Genomic DNA, 21,631 nt, shown 5'->3' with positions numbered 1-21,631 from the left:
ATTAAAACACATCATCTGCTTTGATTGCCTAGGCGTATGAAAGTTTTCGAAACTCTGGTTGGGCTTTTGATTGCTTATTTTCTGGTTGTACTTGTGGAACCGATTGTCTGTCATGTCAGTTTTTCACATCATTAGCTGAATGATGAAATACAGTTGAGTATCGGCTATGGCGTGTTTCATTAAAGACTTTTTCATACATCATTAATTTTGTTTTGAATTCGGCAATCGTTCGGCACCCATAAAGTAGGAATTTATTTGCATGTAAATCTCAGAAGTACCATTTATATAGTACTCTATAATTTCCTCATCGATAGAGCCATTACCATGGCTAGCTAATCCTCGAATAGTTATAAAATATTCAGAAAGGGTTTCTGACGGGTGCATTTTCCATTGCTGAATTCATCTATGCAAATCGGCTCTGCTTATTTTCACTTTATACTAAATTCTTCAAGTAGATCTTTTTTAATGCCTTCTATGTGGTTAACCCTCTTTAGGACTGTACGACCATTTTTTCAGGGTCTACAAGGTTTCTTTTTACTAGCATGACTTTTTGTTGTTTGTTTAGGGAGGGGAAAAAAGTGAAAAGTTCTTCTCTACAATCCCAGATGAAAGCAATTTATGCCATATGTGTCTTTCCCTGAGAAAGAAACTAGTCTCTTTTTAAGTCATTCAAAATAAGCCCATAATTTCTGTTTTGACAGTCATGATGGTTTTCGATGGGAGGGTTCGGAACTGTCATCACTTCACCACTTTTGTTTATATTCAGTAAATCATGTGGGATTAATGAGAGTGTGTGCATGTAGTCGGGTGGCTTCAGTGTGGGGCAAGAGTTCTTTTTTCTTTTCACGAACTGAAGCCTGTGATATGAAGGATTTTGCGTCATCATCATCACTATCCTCCTCTGAAAAATTATTATTGCCATTATAATATAGGGAAGTCTTGGAGATTCAAGAAAACAATTAAAAATGTTGTTGCAAATCTCTTTCTTCGTTTCTGTGATTTTCAGATGCAGGGCATTTCTGACTGAAATCAACTCCGATAAATTGAATGGTTCAAGGATAATTTTTTTTATTACAGGAATATTAAGATCAGAAGAAAATATCTTGAATGCTCGAAGCTTTCTTTGTGTGCTTGGATTGAAGGGGTCGTCAAAAATTATATCATTTAGGATCTTTATGATTGTGGATTTAGCAAATTTTAAAGTTTGAGTGATATATAGATGGAATTTCTCCAAGAGAGATTTCCATTATAAGAGAATGAACTGACCTTGTCTGATGGAAAAAAAAAATTTAAGAAATTCAGATGCACACGAACGGTGTAGCACTGGCTCGCATTGCAACGCTTCTTGTCTCGCAACAAAACTGCTTTACACTAGTCATCTGGGGGATGGTTGGGTTGAAAAGATGAACCCCAAATGTGGGGAAGGATCACTTATCTATGGCATAAGTATATATATATTTAATTGGATACTTTAGATAAATATATAAATACAGCTTAGTCACACACACAATATAAGATTCATTTCACACAAAGTAAAACGCTATCAATCCAGCGTCTCACAGCTCTGTACATGCTACCAGAGGGTTCTCTTATCCAACCAAGAGCAATATACAGTGCCGTCTTAACTCATGGGCCCAGGGGCCTCAGGAGAAGAAGGGCCACAGAAAAATGAGAACCAGTTTAAATTTTGGAGAATTTGCCTGGTAGGGCCTCAGAAAAATTACTTTGCTTGGGGGTCAACGATGTTCTTAAGACAGTCCTGGCGATAAAACATCTTTCTTCCTACAATATGATGTGAGCATTTAAGACTCACTATACATGTTACTTAATTGTGATGATTGTACATTCAATCAAAGAATATCAAACGTCTCAAGTTATTAATGAATTACATCATTGCTAAATTTATTTGTGTCACTGTGGTAGGCATGGGAACTATAAATATGGAAACACACACACACACACACACACAGTCAATTCGTGTTGGAAAAACTTTCAAAATTATCAATTTGTGCTGGAGATACACTTCCATTTATATAGTACCAATTGAAAAGGTTATAAAAGGCACTTTTATGTTATGTTGATGAGGCATAGATCATAGAAGAAAACTAGTAATTAATTAAGTAGCAATCTTGATACATTGACACAGGTAGAATTAATCGATATGACTACTTCTGAAACTGAAGTCCTATCTCCATGAAGAAGATCAAGATGAAAAAGTGGGAGACACAAGCAGGGCCAGAACTAGAGGAGGCAAGTGCCCTGAGTTTGCAAAATTTATTGGGCAGCAATTTTAGATGGGAACAAAGAACATCATTATAAAATTATCAAATTTTAAAGTTGTGGGGGTGACTAAATTATGTATGCAAAAAACCTAGTTATGGCCCTGGACACAAGTTCACTATGCGCAACATAATGGATGGGCTTTGCAACTTTAAATCATCTATGGATTATCACATTGACAAAGAAATGACACATGTCAATACAGATTCTCCACATGCAGAAAACTGGTAGATGAAGCATTACAATTATACTCCAACATAGTCATTTCTTCTTTATTTAATTAAGTAAGACGCTACTGAAATCACCCCCCCCCCCCACACACACACACATTCCTTTTTTTTACTTCAGGCGCACCCTGCTCTTATTGTTATGTGCCTTCCAAACAAAATTTTCTGGTTTTGCTTATTTGCTGATTTTCCGTATTTGCTGGGACTCTCGGAACAAGAGTCCGAGCAGTAAATACAGAGGACCAACTGTGCTGTTTTCCAGTGTTCATATTTCAAGCCCCATTATGGAATGCCATTTTCTTATCCACACAATCTAGACCACCTATTGCTGAATTATAGAATATGATAATGTCAGATTCTGTTTTTTCCCTAAGACTTTCATCAATTTTATTATCGAAATCCATGGATGAAATGAGAATAACTGTTCTCCTCTATTTTTTGGTACAGATGATACACAAGTTGTTTTATTGAAAGCCAAATATACTGTATTTCTTTTTATACAGGCATAGTAGATGACAAAATGTTTTCTACGTGATTAATATATATCTCTTAAAAATTGGTGGGAAAACTAACATATGAAATTCATACACTCACACATTCACCAGAAGAGTTTAAAAATGAGTTGGAAAGAAACTAAAAGCTTACATGACTGCGTGGGTTGTATTTCACTGACCCAAGAGAAATAAAATTGCATAGTACTCGAGATAACACAGCTACCTCAATATTAGTATGCATAGTTCATGAAGAGAGCGAGAGTCACAAAAAAAAAAGTGACAACTTCTGCTTGTTGGGAAATGAAATACATGTATATGGGTTTTTCACAGACTTAACACGGATACTCGTGTTAAAAGTTAATTGATATTTATGCTGGAATTCAATATTTTTGTTTACCTTTTAATTTGCATGCATCATCCATTACACCCCATCTGGTATAATTAATTATTTTAATTCAGTTTTTGAATTTTAGTTTTTTTCCTTCAATTTCTGTAATGTGAATGGTTGATTCTATCTATCAGACAGCAAGGGATGCGAGGAGACTTCTGAAGCACATAGACAAAAATCTAGGTACTCCATTGGCAGAAAGAGCTTATGGTGGAAATTGTCTTTTGTATGATGCATCTCATCCATCTGATCCATTTCATAACATATGGGTATATTTCATTTCTCACTATCAATTTTTTTTGTTTGGGTGTTTTATGTATAGTGGGGGGGGGGGGGGATTAATTTAAGATAAGGTGTTTTCATTTTTTGAGCTGAAGAAAATTAGCAACTGTGTGCTTGCTTGTTTTCTATAGGTGCTGCAAGGTAATTAAGGAAGGGTCATAGTTTTTTTCAGTTTGCATTACTGGATTTTTCAAATTTGTAAAGATAAAAGTTATTTTTTTAATGTACTCCAGGATATGGAAAAGTGATTTTGAACTCTAAAGTTCAATAAATAAATTTAATATTAAACAACTTAATAAATTATTAATTCAACTATATTAATATTAATTCAACTTAATAAATTTTATGGAAATTAGAGAATGAAAAATTACTTGAAAAATTAGTACTGGTCGCATACTATAAAAAATAAACTATTGAAAAGTGTCAAAAGTCTATTTTTTTTCTTTGTAGCCTATGTTAACACTAGAAGAACCAGCATTTTGTTATACCTAGAAGGACCGATATCGGTCAAAATAACTGGAGATTGATTTTCACTACATACTCTCAATTTCTATAAATTTTGTATGTTTAAATGCACATATGAATGTGCATATTTTTTTAAAAATAAAATTACACACAATTCAATTTTATTTTAAATTCCATAAAATTCCTCTCATCATAACCGATAAAACATTTTAGTATTCTCAGCATTATTACGGCAGCTGCACATTACAATTTTTAAATTTTTCAGTACCTATGTTATATTGCAAATGCATTTGGATGTCTTACCTATTGGAAATGTACCACTCATTATGTAATTGCATAGCAGGATCTAACATTTCTGATACCACAGCGATTGTTGTTGTTAGCAAAATTCTGATTTCTGAACAAATAAAGCTCTCTAATCTTTCTAGCTAATTTCAGCAAAAATAAATTCCAGTTTTACATTTTTTCTACAAATCAACCAAGCATTTATTGATGCTAAGTAGAATGCTGTAGAAAACGAGCACTGGTAAATGAGTGATACTCGCATGGATTGCTTTCGAGCCATCTTCAACACCATACTTTGTTTTGGTGGAAAACTCAACGGATTCAGGAAATTTTTCCTCACTTTGAGAAAATATATTTTAAAATTTTAATGAGTGTTTTCCTTTCGATCTTATATTATTACACCTGCCAAGGTAGTGTTATTCTGTTTCAGTTATCGAGCAAGTATTGGTGAACTAAAACAGTCAGGTTTATATCTTAAATATACTTTTTGTTGTAAGATAATTGTGTTAAAGAGCACTTTCAGTTCTCCTGTCTATCAGTTAATTTCAATGACTTGTGGAGATAATTAGGTTAGTATCCTGAATTCCATTTTGAAATAATTTTGATTTAGTATTATTTCTACATGCTGCTTTATCGAAGTTTCATATGTGTGCTTATAAAGCATTTTTTTTTCTTTAGGATAAGATGGATATATTTGTACCCACACATTTTGTTGGCTGGTTTTGTAAGGTAGGCTTTATTGATGCATCAGTTGTTTTCCTTTAGTTTTATTTGCTATTGAGTTTAATTTTCCTTTTTCTCAGTAATTACAATATTTATTTCATAAAATCCTCCATTGTATTGGCCTTTTCGTATGTATATGTGAACAAAAGACTCTGGATACAGTATAGTGTGACCAGAGAAAGATGGCCTCTGATCTTATATAGCCTACATGACAAAAAGAGAGGGTTTATTCTTCAGTAGGGAGAAAAAAAAAGAAAATAAACATCCTCCGGGGTTGCTGCTGGAGTTCCCCCCCCCCTCCTCATTTCTCCCTGCGGAAGGATAAACCCTCATGTTATAATTTTTTGTCATGAAGGCCATACAAGGTCGGAGGCCATCTTTCTATGGTTACACTATATTTAATGCTGAATTTACTTCTTTCTATACTGACTCTGGCATAAAACTTTGATAGACTTTATGTTTCAGTTTCAATATTTTGAAACCTATTTAAAACATTAAATGTGGACTCTCTTTCTTTCATAAACTTTATATTATTTTTCCCATTATATGAAATTTGATTTGAAATGCAATTAATCCAAAGAAAACTAGGTTAATTATTTTTTAGCCATCTATGAGCTATCTCTGAGTCAGCTGTTATAAGTATTATAATTTATTTTATATGAGTTATTCATTTTGTATGAGATTCATTCATTATTAGCATATATACTTGTGTATTTACATAGTAGTTTTGTTAAAATATTGGGCTTTCTATATTGATGGGGGGGGGGGGTGTATAGCTCATAATATGGGTCAGTTTTTTAGGAGCAAAAAAATTTATCCAGAGTTTCACCAGCAACCCCCTATAGTAGGCTATACACTACCAGTGGGGGCACACAGAATTGACCTTTGGGAGAGGCATAAAAGTCTTGGGGCAGGGGCAGCAAAATTTTCTTCCAGAGAAATTCTGAGTTTACCTTCAAAAGTATTTAAATTAACAGGAATTGGTCAATACATCATATAAAGAGTATTTTCTTTCGATACTTTAATTTTTCCACTGAAATATTATTTTTTCCCCCCAACTTTTGGTCGGCTTGGGGGCCTGACCTGTGGGTCAAATTCAGAGCAAACATTAACCAATCCATTCATCATCCAATTCGAAGCCCATTAGTAAATACTGTTTTTCTTGCTTGGCGCTCCCCACTTGAGGACCACTAAAACCACAATGTGTATCAAGGTTATTTCCTGCAAAAATTGACCCATATTTAAGTCGACTCCTTCCCCCCCCCCAAATTTGAAAATTGAACAAAAACTTAACTTGTACATGGTACATTCAGTGGTATTGATTAGATTATGATATTGATGTAAATTTTGCTTTATTTATTTGTGAGTGCGTGCAAATAATTTATTCGAAAAATTTCTTTTGCTACCGAGTGTGAAGTTGCATTTTTTAAAAATCCTTTTAAAGAACACTTTTATTTTTATTTTACCCATGCTATTTTACCTTATTTTACATGATTATTTTATAGAACCAATTTTAATCTTGTAAAGCGAGATATATCTTTATATCCTACTTATATTTGTTCTCCAAGAAGTATCATGCTTTTTTTTCCTTTGAAAATAGGTCTGAAAAGTAGTGTGTGTGTTTTATATTATGGAACTAAGTGCATGATTGATTGTACAACAAAATGAGGGTGGGGTGTCTAATATGCTGGAAAATACAGTTATTGATTCACCTTAAAGTACTCAATTATTTGACTTGGTATTTGAAAATAGTCCATTATAAAAATACATAAAATACATAATGATCCATTATACTTTATTTTGGTTGTTGCTAATGTTTTTTAAATATTTTTTTAGACTTTGATGTTGAGAGACTGGTGGATATGCATGGTGACAAGCATCATGTTTGAGATATTGGAATATACCCTGGAGCATCAACTTCCAAACTTTAGTGAATGTTGGTGGGACCACGTAAGCTAATACTAATTTGATTTCTCATGTTTTCATAGTCATCACAAAAGGTTTCACTGTAGTAAAATGAAACCTTTTGTTAGTAGACACCTAAGAAGGGGGATCTAAAATTTTCGCTATTGCAGAGATATCATGTTTGGGGGGGGGGGTACATTAGAAAGTTTTCACTATTATAGAATTATTGACATTTAAATAAACATCAGCAAAAGAAGTTCACTTTTCCACACAATAGATAAGTTTTTCTTTAACAGCGTGCAAGCGAGATATTCTGAGTACAAAATTGTATTGAAAGTGGTGATTAGGACAATGAATATTAACTGGTACGTTGCAGTGATTGTTCCTCAAGAGTGGGATGGAGTACATTGAAATATTAGAAATCCTAATCACAGTCCCAGAGCTGTGGTAATGGAAAAGTCTGAAGCTCATGAAGTACAAAATGCAGTACCTTTGTAATGTTTAAATTCATATACAAATGGAATAAATCATGCATATATTCCATTTCATGTACTAATGCTTTTGGCATGTTTGAGAAAGAAGCCCAAAAGTTTCCAGCAGGCAACAAGGAGGAGGTACTAGAATGTTTCTGTGGCAAAAAATAGACTTCGGAGTATCAAGGTACATTTGAAGATTTTACTTTACGCACTGCCCTCAAACCCTGTCTTATTATCATTGATCTGAATTTGCTCTTGAATATCCTACTAGCTGTCATGCACTTTAACTCTATGTGAATCAATGTAAATCACAACAGTACAGTGCCATTCCGGACACAATAAAATTCTGGTTTTCAAGAAACAATATCTGTGTATTTTGGCCAGCAGGAAGCAAGAAGTTGTTGTCATAGATTAAGCAACAACATTATGAAAAGTGCTTTGGGACCAGAGAGTGTGTCTCTACATAGAATTTTCTCCATTAATAGTTAGGAAGTGCCATAGTATGTCTATACATGTTTGCAAAATTGGCAAAATTTTTCGAACAAGATAGAATTTGATAAGGATTCATAGTTACTGGTGACTCAATCCTATTTCAAAATTCAATTTTGGGTGCCTAATAGTGTGTTCAAATTCCTATGACAATGGCAAAACTAAAAAATTCTTATCACTTTTAAGTGATAAGAGTTTTCTCCATTCCATTTTTCGAAACACCATTTCCACAAATGGTATGTCTTTTTCTAAACTATTGTCTATCATTTCAGGACAATATTTTTCATCAATTTGTAATAATTTTCAAATTATAAATTTAATTGAGATGTGATTTTGAATTTCTTCAAATAAATCACATCTTCAACCACAAAAAATAATTTTTCAACCAGTATTTTATTTCATAAATCTTATATATAAATGTGAAAGTATGTATGTTCTCTATACAAATCTACAGTTTTAGACCGATCGTCCCCAAATTTTGCACATATACCAAACAGGTCCGGGATTGAACCGTAGGCTACTTTAAAAGTTCGTCAGAGCTGGGCAAATGCCCAAAACGGGCAACAATGGTTTTTGGGCCTCAACAATCACTTTCGGAACGTTTACTTTGGTTACCATGGTTCCCTAGCAGTGCATTTCAGACGTGTATATGCCTTTACAATGGTTTGCCACTTCTTTAACGCTGCCAGTGTATGTATAATAGTTTATGCCTTTATAATGGTTTGCCACTTTTTCAATCTTCCCAGTAATGAGAGCTTTTTGAATAGACGTCAACTAACAGAATCAACATCCCTTTGAGGGATAGGCAAAGGATGATTCCCCATAGAAATCAGTGTTAAAATTGTCTATTTTAACTGTAGAAATGCGGAAATTTGTGGTGGGGTTTTCCATCACATCAATAATTTTAAAAATTGTATTGAACTCTCGATTTTTGAAATATTGAGTTCGCTTAGAGATATACAAAGCCCAGGAGATTAAGTATGAAGTAATTAGCCAGACCTACTTTCGAGCTGGATATTCATGCAATAACATAGATTTCAACTTTTTGTTTATCCTCAAGCATGAAAATTAAATTAATGTCTCCTTATTGTCTTTTAATATTCAACTGCATAAATACATATAGTTTAGGTTGTTTTAAAATTAATTATGGGCCCATAAAGTACATTGAAAAAATTCCACAACTTTAACTAAGCATTTTTGGAAGCAGAAACAGGCAGATCGATAACTTGAAGTTCAGGAGGGGGGGGGGGGAGAAATCGGAATACCAGCGCCCCTTAAAAAAAGGGGAAATTATCCATTTCTATATTTCTTTAATCTAGATTTGTTTCTTTCATGAGTCCCGCAGGAAGTTGTCATTTTGGTTAACTTGGACATGGTTTGTATGTCCCTCAAAGAAAGAGAGAGGGAGATATCATGTGATCCAAAAAAGCCTCATTGAAGAAAACCCGGGCAGTGCCGGGTATTATAGCTAGTTCTCTATATTTGTAAAACAGAGCGTAATGTACAATCACATTATTTTATTTATTGTGGACATTATTTTCTGTATATCTTTGTAGTGGATAATGGATGCTTTGATTTGCAATGGACTTGGTATCTATCTTGGTATGCTGAGTCTAAATTATCTTTCAATGAAGCCTTACCATTGGAGAGGACTCTGGAACATACCCACATATAGAGGCAAGCTGAAGAGAATAGCAGCACAGTTTGGACCACACAGTTGGATAGAATTTGATTGGAAACCAACATCCTCTCTTCATCGATGGTTGTGTGTCCTTGGAATCATCTTCCTAGTATAAATTTTTTCATCTTTCCTTTTTATTTCCTTATTGGGGTGGAGATCAAAACAAAAATAATCTGTTAATTTGATTTTTTTTTCTTTTGAAAAACTGTTTAAAAATGGCAGTAAGTAAAAACCTTAATATCTATAATGTGTTGCGATCTGATATGCAAATTGGATGCTAGTGACGTCAATCCACCATGATGACATCATCGATACATCATCGTGAGCCACCTATAATAAGAGTCATAATCAATAACATAATCCATAAAGGAAGATCTTCCTCTGCCCAATACACATTTCAGTTCTGACTCTCGTTGAAATACCTCAGCGCTGGCGCTCATGAAGAAATGTCTTGAAGAAATGACATGAAGAGAACATTCGGGGGCTAAAAGTTATTGGTCTTCCTATTTATATGGGACTCGAGCGCATATGCAGGAGAGGGAGGGTGCATTGTATTGTTTTTCAAAAATTATTGTGAGGAGGGGGGGACCCTCAGCCTCCCTTACTAAATTGATTGAGGGGGGGCTCAAATGTCTGCAGTTCCCCTATGTTGCTGCACTTATGTGCATCATGTTATACTTCGTTGAATAAATTGATATTTTAACTACCTCATTTCCACCTCTTAAAACATGGCGACGAGATAGTGATTCGATCCTGCGACTTTGTTATTCTGTGATGCTGTTGATTCGACAGCTTTGTTGCTCCAGTGATGCTGCTCCATCCTGCGGCTTTTTATTCCAGTGATGCTGCTCTATCCTGCGGCTTTGTTATTCCAGTGATACTGCTCAATCCTGTGGACTTTTTTTTCTATTTCCCGACTCAGGTGTTACCAGGGTCGCAACTAGATACTTTATCTGCCGGGTCGAGCACGCATTTTGACTCCCTGTGTTATGTAGAAGGAGAAGTTAAAGGGCGAATTTGGTGCCTCCTCTATTCTAGCATCTAGGGCTTCAGACCTGCCTGCTACCCTTCTAGTTGCACGGCCCTGGGTTTTACTACTCGATAGAGATAAGAGATATCTCTGATATTTTGATCATTCCATTTCATTGTTCTTGCCATTTGGGAGTTTTCTTTCTTTCTTGCCCCCCCCCCCCCCATTCCTAGTCCCAGAGAAAAAAATTATGGCACGCTTAGAATCTGTGTGTGAATTCGACATTTCGGATCCTTCTTCATGGGATCTTTATAGAGAAAAGAAAAGTTAACTTACTTTTTGAAGACAAATTGCATTGATACACTCAAATTAAAATGTGCAACTTTGGCGCAAAGGCATTGAGTATAATTCATTCACTGATCGCACTGGCTACGGTTGCCGATAAGTCTTACGATGGCATTATTTTGTCCGAAAGAATCTGTCATTTATTGTAGGTTTGTTTCATAAATGCATGCAACAACCCAGAGATGGAAGAAATTACTACATTGCAGAACTGAGACACCTTGCTGGAAATTGTGATCTTGATGCAACTTTGACAGAGAGATTGCGTAATCAATTTGTTTATGGGATTTGCTGATGGGCAAAAGCGATTGTTATCTAAATCGGAATTTACCCTTGAAACCTCTGTGCCTAAGGCAAAAGCATCTTCCTTGTATAAGTATCAGGAGTGCTCGCTGCTCGTGTCCGGTTTGAAGCTCATGAGCACACTGAAGCACACCTTTTCCATACAACAATGATCCTGCCACGTGCAGCGGAATTTTTCTCCCCTAATACTCTGAAGGAAAATGGACTACTTGTTGACGTCACGAGAAGCATTCAGAGGTCTTCCATCTCTAGTAGGTGCTGGATGGATGCTTCTCCTACCGTTCATATTGGTCACAAATCACAGTCTAGGAACTGCTGGTTTTTGGAACATATGGGGATCCTGGAAATTTTTTCCTTTTTTTTTTAAACCTGTTTTTTATTTTATTTTTGTAAAACATTTAGCAAAGAATTAGCGACCATTATATCTTCCTCCTCCCCGCCATTTTGTCATCTTTGCTGTTCTATTATGTATTTTTTTTTGTATTCGTCTTTTGGCGAAAGACATTGTTTGGCAATTTTTTAATAAAAATTGTGGTGTATATAGTCATATTTCCCCCTGTGTACATTGCTTGTAATGTTGGCGAGAGTGGGGGACTAGCAAACAGTTTATGAGAATGAAACGGAAGCTTATCATCCCTGTCCAGTCTTTTTCATTCGGTCTTCAGAATTTTTACTTGGTCAACATAGCCTAGATATACTGTAGATAAATTTACTATCACAAAATCAGTCACTGAAAATGAGCAGTCTCATCCAGCAAAATCTAAAAATATTCCAGATTCCAGTACGTTACCTGCTCTCAAAAAGAAATCTTAGTCTTCTTTCCAATCTCTATGAAAACTGTTTCATTGCCCAAAAAGTGGATACAACAGGAGTTGAGTGCTTTATATGCTACGCTTCGCTGACTGCTATGCATATCTCAATTTAACTCATCAAATTGCACTTGAATTTCTAATTTAGAAGCTATAATATAAGTTTACTACTGAGAATGAATGTGAAATCAAGATTGTGTGGTAGGAAAAAAATATGAAGCTCAACCTATCTGAATAAAATTAACAAAACAGAATTAGAGTCCAGATATTTTAGAATTTCTCAGAATCTAACTTTCATTTCTGTGCATGCTAGCTAAATGCATTAATCAAAAGTTTTTCATCGCAAAATTAAACAGTTTAATGTTCAAGAGTATTATCATTCACAATAAAATAATGACAATGAAATCATTTGCAAGAGTATGAATTTCCCTTTTATGTTTTTCACTGTATTCAATGGTATCAATTTTTTCCTCTGCAGAATCTTTTCTTAAGCGACGATTACTAAAGCTGGCCACATTTTTAACAGTGTGAAATCATGTAAAAGTTTTGAGCACAATCAGAAAACTGACATCAGTTGCCAAACATTAATGAACCAAATATTTCATTTAAAAATAGAACATGGAGCAAATATTAGAATTTGTGCTGCGATCTGTTGAGCATAACTTGCACCAAAATTGCAACTATTGGTGTCTGTACATGGATTTAGTCCCGTTCAATGGAATGAATGATGAAAATGGTATCCGTGACTGTATCTGAGGGTGACCATTTATTTAAATGGGCTTTTTGTTGAAATATTTTTATTTGGCCATGAATCAGGGGTGACCGTTAAGAAGGATTCTACTGTAATTGAAATATCGAAAAAAAAATTACCTTTATAATTATATGTTATCTTAATCAATTTTTGTTAACTTAAAAGGCTTTTTTGAAAAGATTAGTAACTGAAAATTCTTTAAAAGAAGTTCATTGTGCTCACCTTCAACCCAGCATGTTCCTTCCAAGGGACAATCCTGTGTAGCCCCTGCCCACGCATGACTTTGGCAAACCTGCACTGACATCTTCAATCTAGTAGTACTTTCTCTACAGAGAGAGAGAGGGAGAGAGTTTTAAGTGAATTTTGGTATTTATAAAATAAATCTCCATACTGGCTGTACTTGTACAATAAGGAATTTTATGACTAGTGTTTTGCTGTGTGAAAGTATTGCTTCTATTTTATTTAGTACAATGAAGGCTTTTGCAGTATAAGTATATGATTGTTAAATATTGCTATTATTACCTTCTTTTTTTTCTAGTCTTTGCTGCTGGAACTGAATACTTTCTATTTGAAATTTGTTTTATGGTTGGAACCACCACATTTACTCAACTTGTTTCGTTTGGTACTCATGGCTCTAGCAGGTGCAGTTTCTATCAGAGAATTCTTTCAGTATCTTGATGACCCGTAAGTGAAATTGTTACAACCATTTAATACACAATTAGCGCTTAAAAAAAAAATTACCAATCTCATCACTTCTATTACATCTTCCCATTTATAATTTCTAAATATGGATGAAAATACATTTTTGTATAATACATCAGGTATTAGAAATTTGAGTGAGGGAGATCCTATAACTCTGAATATTTTAAAACTAATGTTTACTAAGCTGGTTTCTCTTTTTGCAAAAAATTATGTTTAATAGTGATTTCCGAGTTGATGATCTGCGTTGGTATCATTCAGTATGAAATTTCTTATTCAAATATAAAAGTTTACATTTTTTATTCTAATTAAATTTTTTTCCCCTTAAAATACAGGAATTGTCAGACATTTGGCAGACAGTCATGGGTCATGATAGCAATAATAACAACAGAATTTCTAGTCATTGCAAAATTTGATTCTCACACTATTACGAAACCGTTACCATCCCATGTTCTTTACTTCTGGATTTTGGGGATTATTGCACTTTTTACTTGGACTGCATGGAATTTTTTCATTCATCCGAAATTCTTAGGTGTGGAAAGGGTGAGAAAAGTGGAAAAAATACTTACAGAAAAACAGTCTTCTTCTTTTTCGATCAAAGGTAAATTATTTAAAAACGAGAAAATGTATGGAAGAAATGGTATGAAGAATGGTACACTCAAGTATCGATCTGCTCATGTTCAGTGATGATGCTTGAGTGTTTAATTAATTAACTGTAGTAAGTATCTAATCTGCTTGATGAAAAGCTATTGGATTATATTGACCTCAAAGTTTTACTTGTGATTTTCACTGAGCTTTTTTATTTGTTTTTTAAGCATTTTGTGTGATTTAGTTTAGTTTCTTATTTAATTCTTTTATGAATTTTTTATCTTTAATGGTTTTCAACTGGAAGAAAATTAGTTTTCACAGTAGTTGTGTTCCAATTTTTTTTAAATACATGGCAAACAAAAAATTAGAATCCTTGCTCAATCTAACCTAATAGGCAGTTTAATTTTCTTAGAAATGGCCCTTTTCTTAGAATAAGGCCCTAATTTTCTTAGAAATGTTTGATGTGAAATTTATGAATGGGGTCTTTTATGGGCAATTTACAATTTGCAGCAATTCTTGCAGGGTTGTGAAGTAATTGGTACCCACTGCTCATGATACTAACTGATAATCTCTGTCTATAAAGATCTTTATACCAGAAGTACAAAACTGGAAACATTGATGAAAAACTTTCTCTCATTAAATTCATTATGCTCACAATTTGCTTCTAAACAACAAATTAGACTGGGAGTCAGAAAACTTTACGAAGAAAAGTGGAGGAATGTAAGTTTTTCGTATAGATTTTTGTTATTTGATCTGCTGTCTTTCCCGATTTTCAATGAACCTATTTTTATTGAATTCGTTCATCATCTGTGGGAAATCTCTCAAATTTTATGCCAGAAGCTTATCTTATGCACAATATAGCCAATAAGACATGATACACTTTGGAGTTCAGAGGATTTTTTTAATTTCTAGAAAAGTGTAGAATGAATTGTTCTGAAATTTTTGTCATGTAAACCCTACGTGTGTACTCACAATTTCCAGTGAAAATTTAGTCACTAGTACATTTGAGGGATCGATGAAAAATTGAATAAGGAAAAAAGGTTTTTGATCAACCCTGTATCAGAAGAAGGTGAAAATGATTTATAACTTTCACAGAATATTTTACCTGCTATTTTCAATGTTTGCATGCATTTTCAGGCAGATTGCAAGTATTTTCAAGGAGATATGAAATGCTTCTTCTAAAAATTTTAATTTTCACTACACATTTTTTGCTTATAACAAGTGCAGTTTTCAACCAAATTGTACAGAAAATTCTAGTTAAAAATTATATATGAAATTATACAAAATGAAGTTATTTAATAATTCATGAGATATGAGCATTTGAAGGAAATAGTTTAAACACATATGTATGAAGGATATAAATTTTATTTTTTATAGATTGATTGCTAACTATATAGAGTGACTTTTGTGAAAGTTACAGTTGAATACCATGAAAAAACAGAAAAACATAGGCGATAGAGTGAGCTGTATTTAAGCTATTTCCTGATAGTAGGTAGATGATGAGAGATTTTACACAAATTGTCTTTTTGGTTATGTTTGGTCATTTGATTATTTCGAGAGTAAGTCTTCTGAGTGAGAAAGATGTGTGTCTGATGATATATAAAAGAAATGCTTGAACATTACATACATGTATGATATCAAAATGAAAAAACTGAAGGAGATGATCAAATGACAGAAAATAATTGAAACATCACTTTGTGGAAAATCCCTTACAATCCAGCCACTTTCATCAAGCAACTGAATTACAGCTCAAGATATCACAGATAATTTCTGAATTTTTGATATTTAACTGTAATTTTCACAAAATTTGCTTTATATACAGTGCATAGGTAACATGGTGTATGGCATTTTACTGGCTAATCACTGATCCTAGAAGTATCCCTCCGATTAGAAAAGTATCCAAATAATGTGTAGTACTCAGATATGTCATGCATGTTGCAAGGGGTTGTATAGTTATTACAATAAAAATGTTAGTTTTTTTTATACAGACACCCTATGCCCAAAAACCCAACTAGAAAGCTGTTGCCCTGTCTCTCCCAAGGCCAACTAAAAAATTCCGCGTTTATAAGTGCGATATTGGCTTAGATATTAGAATTTGAAAAACGAAGGGAAGTTGGGAAAAAACAGTATTAAATATGAGTAAATGGTTTGCCCACATTTAATGCTGTTTGAATTTGAATATCTCAGTGAATATTGCACTTAGAAACTAAATTTTTTTTTTGTTGGCGTCAAGAGAGACAGGGTAACAACTTTCTGATTGGGTTTTTCGGCACCGAGTGTCCGTATAAAAAGCTTACATTTTTATTTTAGTAACTGTACAACCCCTTGCAACATGAATGACATATATCTGAGATCCACACATTATTTAGATACTCTTCCAAATTGGAAGTATACTTCTAGGATTGATGGTTTGCCAGTAAAATGCTATGTATACATAGGTATAGCTGTATACAGGCTATACCCTGTATATAGCTATATCTATACACAGGCTATACCCTGTATACATAGGGTATAACCCTGTATATAGTTGGCAATAAAATAATAGAAAATAATATTCATATCTTCTGTGTATGCGTACTTAAAAATTATTCTCTTTAAATGTCTATATCTCATAAAATGCAAGATGGTTTCAACTTAAATTTCAGTTTGTTGTATAATTTTTGTTGCCATATTTTCTGTACATTTTGTGCAATTTGGTTGAAAACTCTGCTTGTTATAAGCAAGAAACGTGAAACGAAAATTAGAATTTTTAGGAGAAACATTCCTGTGAAAATGTGTGTAATATTTTCAAGGAAATGTACGAACACAATCATTGAAAATAACATATAAAATATTTTGTGAAAGTTACTAACCATTTTTACTTTTTTGTTTTCTAATATGGGATCATTCAAGTATTATGCCAGCATTTATGGTGGGGGGAGGTTTCCAACTTTTTATGACAAGGGGGGGCGTCGAGTTTGGGTGATGCTTACGTCATTAACCACCCTTTATAAAAATATGAAACATTCTAAATGGCATCTCACTTGGTGGGCCAAAAACGAGAAAAACCTTTAGCTAGTTTGTGGGCACCTGAACTAATATTCTCCCTATTGATAATTCCCCTACAGAGCTACTTTAGTGATCTCTAAATGTTTTGCATATCCAAATGATCTGAAAATGTGTCTGGGCCGAATAAGTGCTCTGGAACTGTGCCACACATCACTCAAGTGATCCGTAATTGTGCAGTAGATCACTCAAGTAATCCGTAATTATGCAGTGGATCATTCAAGTGATCCGTAATTATGCAGTGGATCATTCAAGTGATCCGTAATTATGCAGTGGATCACTCAAGTAATCTGGGCCGCTGGTAACTTGAGTGATGTAGAACTCCACTAGAGGCCTCTTAAGTGCTCTAAAACTGTGCCACATGTCACTCAAGGGATCTCTAAATGTGCCATGGATCACTCAAGTGTTCTGTAACCATGTCGTGGGCCACTTAAGTGATCTGTGAATTTGCCAACTTGAGTGGGCTGAAAATGTGCCATGAGCCACTTGAATGCTCTGGAATTGTTCCACAGGTTGCTTGAGCAATTTATAAATGTGACGCTTAGTTAATTTTTACAAAGCTAGGTTTGAGGTGGCAGGCCACATTCTGTCTAAGGAATTATACCATATATGGCTTAGAGCAGTGTTTCCTAAAGTGGGCAATATCGCCCCTGGTAGGCTATGGAATAGTCCTAGGGGAGAGGGCAATGAAAGCTATGGATTCAACATAGGGTCCTATGAGTTCACTTGAGTTGGGGGGCAATGAGAGAGAAAAATTTCTGGAGAAGGGGGCGATGGAATGAAAAGTTTGGGAAAGTATGGCTTAGAGGGTGGGTTGCAATGAATTTCTTAAAAAGAAATTTTGAGTTCTTAGCCTTCAAATAGCATTGAAATTAACATGAATTGATTATAACAACACACATGTAAAGGTTTTTACTTTCGAAATTTTTATTTAAAAAAAATAAGAAAATGTCCAAAATTTCAATTTTTTTTAAATAAAAGTCTGAGGGGAGTCATGAAACCCCTTATGCTCCCTGCGCATACGTCTCTGATCCCAATATGTGTTAGGAGGTAGAGCAGAGCTGACGAAATTTTGCTTACAGGGGGAGGGGGAATCAAAAATGGCTAAAACTTTGCTGACGTAATACTTGAATGGCTCCTATAAGGTTGATTAAAAAGTTTGTATCTAATTTCTGGTCACTTCCCGAAATGCACTAGTGACTAAATTTTCACTGGAAATTGTGAGTATACGCATAGTATTCACATGACCGAAATTTCAGAAAAACGTTCATCAATTATTTTTTAGAAATTCAAAAAAAATCTCTGGCCTTCAAAGTGTTTCATGACTTATGGCTATATAGTGTATCTTATAATCCGAAATATGTATTTCTTGAATTTCTATTGTGATGATGTTCATTTCATTTAAAAAAAAGTTCCTATTTTTAGATATTTTGAAGAAAAATCTTATACATATTTTTATTTAAAAGCTCGTAAGGGCAATTTTTACAACCCTTAATGTTTTTCTTATGTGTTACAAAAGCTCACTGTGAATATTTCATTGATGTTAAACCTGCAACATTCTTTTTCTTTTTATTCAAGCGTTTTTTCTTTTCCATTGAGACACATTTTATTGTCAATGCATAATATATTTTCTTCATTCAAAGTTATAACAAATATCAGGAATCTGTCCAGACTTTTATTAGGGTCCTGTTTTTGTAAAAATGATCCTTAAGCTGTTCCATTATAAATAGATGAGTAATAGTGCACTCAATCATTTTCTGATGATTCACAGAATAAAACAAAAAGTTGTTTTTTTCTCACGCATACAGAAAGACATGATTCCAACTGTTTGTGCAGCAAAAGAGTTAATTTCATAAAAAAATAATTAATTTTGTGGGGAACAATTTATTTTATTACATACAAAAAATATTTAATGTCAAATTTATGGTTCAGAATTTTTTTTCAATCAATTTTTTCCAAAAAAATTCTCAACACACGTTTTCTTGTTAAGATGTATTCAAATGAGTACAGTAGGTACAAATGGGCTAATTTGTATTTTGTGGTCTGTTTTTCATATCCATTTTGTGAATGGTCAAGAAAATAAACCAAAATGTTGGCTAGAAAAACCCCTGGTGATGTAATTTTTTAAGGATAAAAGAAAAGAACACACTTGAGGTATTTTTTTCTTGCGAATTCATTGGTCCTAAAATAGAAATTAAATCTGGAAATGAGATTATTTTTCTAAGAGATGCAATTTAGTTAATTGCTGTGACATATTTTCCATTAGGTAAGGAAGCGACTATTAACAGCAATATTATGACGTGTATCTCAGCTGTTCTGATACATAGATAATTAAGATAGTGAATCCCATCTCCCGAAAAAGGTATTTAGGCTCTACTGTTAAGAATGGATTCAAGGATTGCTGCTTTTTATTGAGGATTCCACTAATTTGAGCTTAGCTTGTGGAAAGATAGACAAATTGGTCTGATATTTTAGTAAGGAAAAAAACATAAAAACTTTTCATTATCAGTTTTCAATTTCATGCTTGAGTTTTACAACAGGGAATGTTTGTTTTTTTTTCATTTTGAACAATATTAGTTTCTTCAGGTATATTAACCCCTTAAAGATCAGGGATGAAATATCTCGTCATAATGCAAATAAAAAAAAATTAGTTCCAGCTCTCCCTAGTTTTTTTACCTCTTTTCTGATTGCGAAGCTTCATTGTAACCCTGTGTACAGAAGTTATTTTTTGTCCCTCCCCCATTATTTCTGTACTTCTATTTATTCATCTCCCCTCCCCACATAAAATGTATCTTTTTACTTTTTATATATAAGAGAAAGAGAGGGCGAAAGGAAAAAAGAAATCTACTCTATTTCGAGCATGGGAACAAGGGAACCAATTTTTTTAGATTTATCACCGGTGCTTCTGGCACATATCCAAATTTGTTGCCAAAAGTCTTTATGTGAAGGGGTTAAATCATGTGACTAAATTATTAGCTCAACAACACCATAGTCCATTGTTGTAGGCTTTCACGTCCCGCGTCTAATTGAAAACAAGAACTTACTGGGATGTTTGGCTGTGGTGAGCATCTTCAGAAATGAAAGTAGTCTCTCAAGATGCCTGCCACGGGTATGGGTGAAACATTAGAAATGTTGAAGACCATGGCCACAAACAGCCTAGTAAGCCTTGTTTGCCACACCATAGTTATTTTTTCATTTATTTTTATCTAACTTTGATGCAGTTGGATTTGAGATTGCTTTTTCTACAGTTTCTGCAATCCAATTTTATTCAATTTAAAATTGGAAAACAGCACTGTTTCGTGATGAGCTTATACTTGAAAATTTTATACCAGAAAGAAAAATTTGAAATTTTGGACAAATGGCAAGTTTACTATAAGAAAGAAAGCAGGTTTTTTCTCACTTTTTATTAATGTACAAGAATTTATCATTTAAAAAATTTTGGTAATTTTTGTATTTAAAATTTTTAACTTGGAATAAAAGAATTTTAATCTGCAGAATACATTGTGGTATGATCATTTTGATTCAATGTAGGAAATTTATATATTTATGTATAGTGAATTTTTTTAAAAAAAAATTTTGAAAATGTGATCTAAATAATTTGACATTTCCAAAACTTCAAATACATATTTTGTATGAAAAAGAGATTCTCTAGTCACAAAATTTTTCCTTTTTTTTTTCAACAAGACTACATATAAACTTTTTCATAATATGTACTGGCAAGATACATTCACACTTTTATATATTTTTTACCTCACCAAAAAAACCCCTATAAAATTTGTGTTTGAAATGTGGTTTGAGAAATATATTTAGTTCAAATTGTATGTTAGTCTGTGTGAAGATGTTGATGTGTTCAATTATGTAGAATAAAGGGTGTTCGTAAACTGTTAAAAGAAATTGGAGAGTGATAGTACCCATCAAGATGAGCAATATTTACAATGGAACATATGGTTACAATCCACTCAGTGTCAAAAAGTGTAAAGTAAATTGTCCATGTTGAGGGCTCAACAGTGGGAAAAAGACAAAATCATGAGTTGATTAATCCTGTCTAGATTAGCGAAAGAGTGCTCGAAGTGCCATTCAAGAATGTTGTACAACGACACTCTTGAATGTCTTGAACACAAATGAAAGACCAGCGCATCCTCTTATAGAATCCTGGTGTTGTATTGATCTTGTCTGCTACAACAAGGATTCTCACGACAATCGGCTGCAAAAGTTGAGGCTGCTTCTCACTAGAAATTTGCATACAGCGAATGATTGACTTTTATGTTCTGAAAAAAAGTGCTGTTTCTGCTTCTCCAGCAGAACAGAAACATCAGAAGTCAGCACTTGCTGGACGTGTTTCTAAATTACACTTTCCTGACATTCCGAGTGGATTGCAAACATAGGTTCCATTGTAAATATTGTGTTTGCCATGATGGGTACTATTTCT

The 21,631-nt window shown here is 33.8% G+C and overlaps 1 protein-coding gene across 2 annotated transcripts in view; it reads left to right on the top strand.

The window, feature by feature from the left end:
• Positions 1-16,259, top strand: part of LOC149086579 (phosphatidylserine synthase 2-like) — a 38,968-nt gene extending 22,709 nt beyond the window's left edge. The window contains exons 6-11 of one of the 2 annotated variants that reach the window (XM_089230943.1): positions 3,524-3,658; positions 5,100-5,150; positions 6,981-7,094; positions 9,571-9,804; positions 13,409-13,554; positions 13,905-16,259. In XM_089230943.1, the coding sequence (XP_089087069.1) occupies positions 3,524-3,658; positions 5,100-5,150; positions 6,981-7,094; positions 9,571-9,804; positions 13,409-13,554; positions 13,905-14,256 (1,032 nt within the window). In that variant the 3' untranslated portion in view covers positions 14,257-16,259. Of the gene's footprint in view, positions 1-3,523; positions 3,659-5,099; positions 5,151-6,980; positions 7,095-9,570; positions 9,805-13,408; positions 13,555-13,904 lie in introns of those variants that run through there. The other variant, XM_089230944.1, reaches the window with a different exon arrangement.
• The last annotated feature ends 5,372 nt before the right edge of the window (positions 16,260-21,631 follow it).

The sequence above is a fragment of the Pholcus phalangioides genome, unplaced genomic scaffold (genome assembly GCF_987345545.1).
Source record: "Pholcus phalangioides strain wild (caught in Gottingen) unplaced genomic scaffold, Ppha-v1.0 ptg000004l_1, whole genome shotgun sequence".
NCBI lineage: Eukaryota > Metazoa > Arthropoda > Arachnida > Araneae > Pholcidae > Pholcus > Pholcus phalangioides.
The sequence above is the reverse complement of the archived record's forward strand: the minus strand, read 5'-3'. Positions and strand labels throughout refer to the sequence as shown.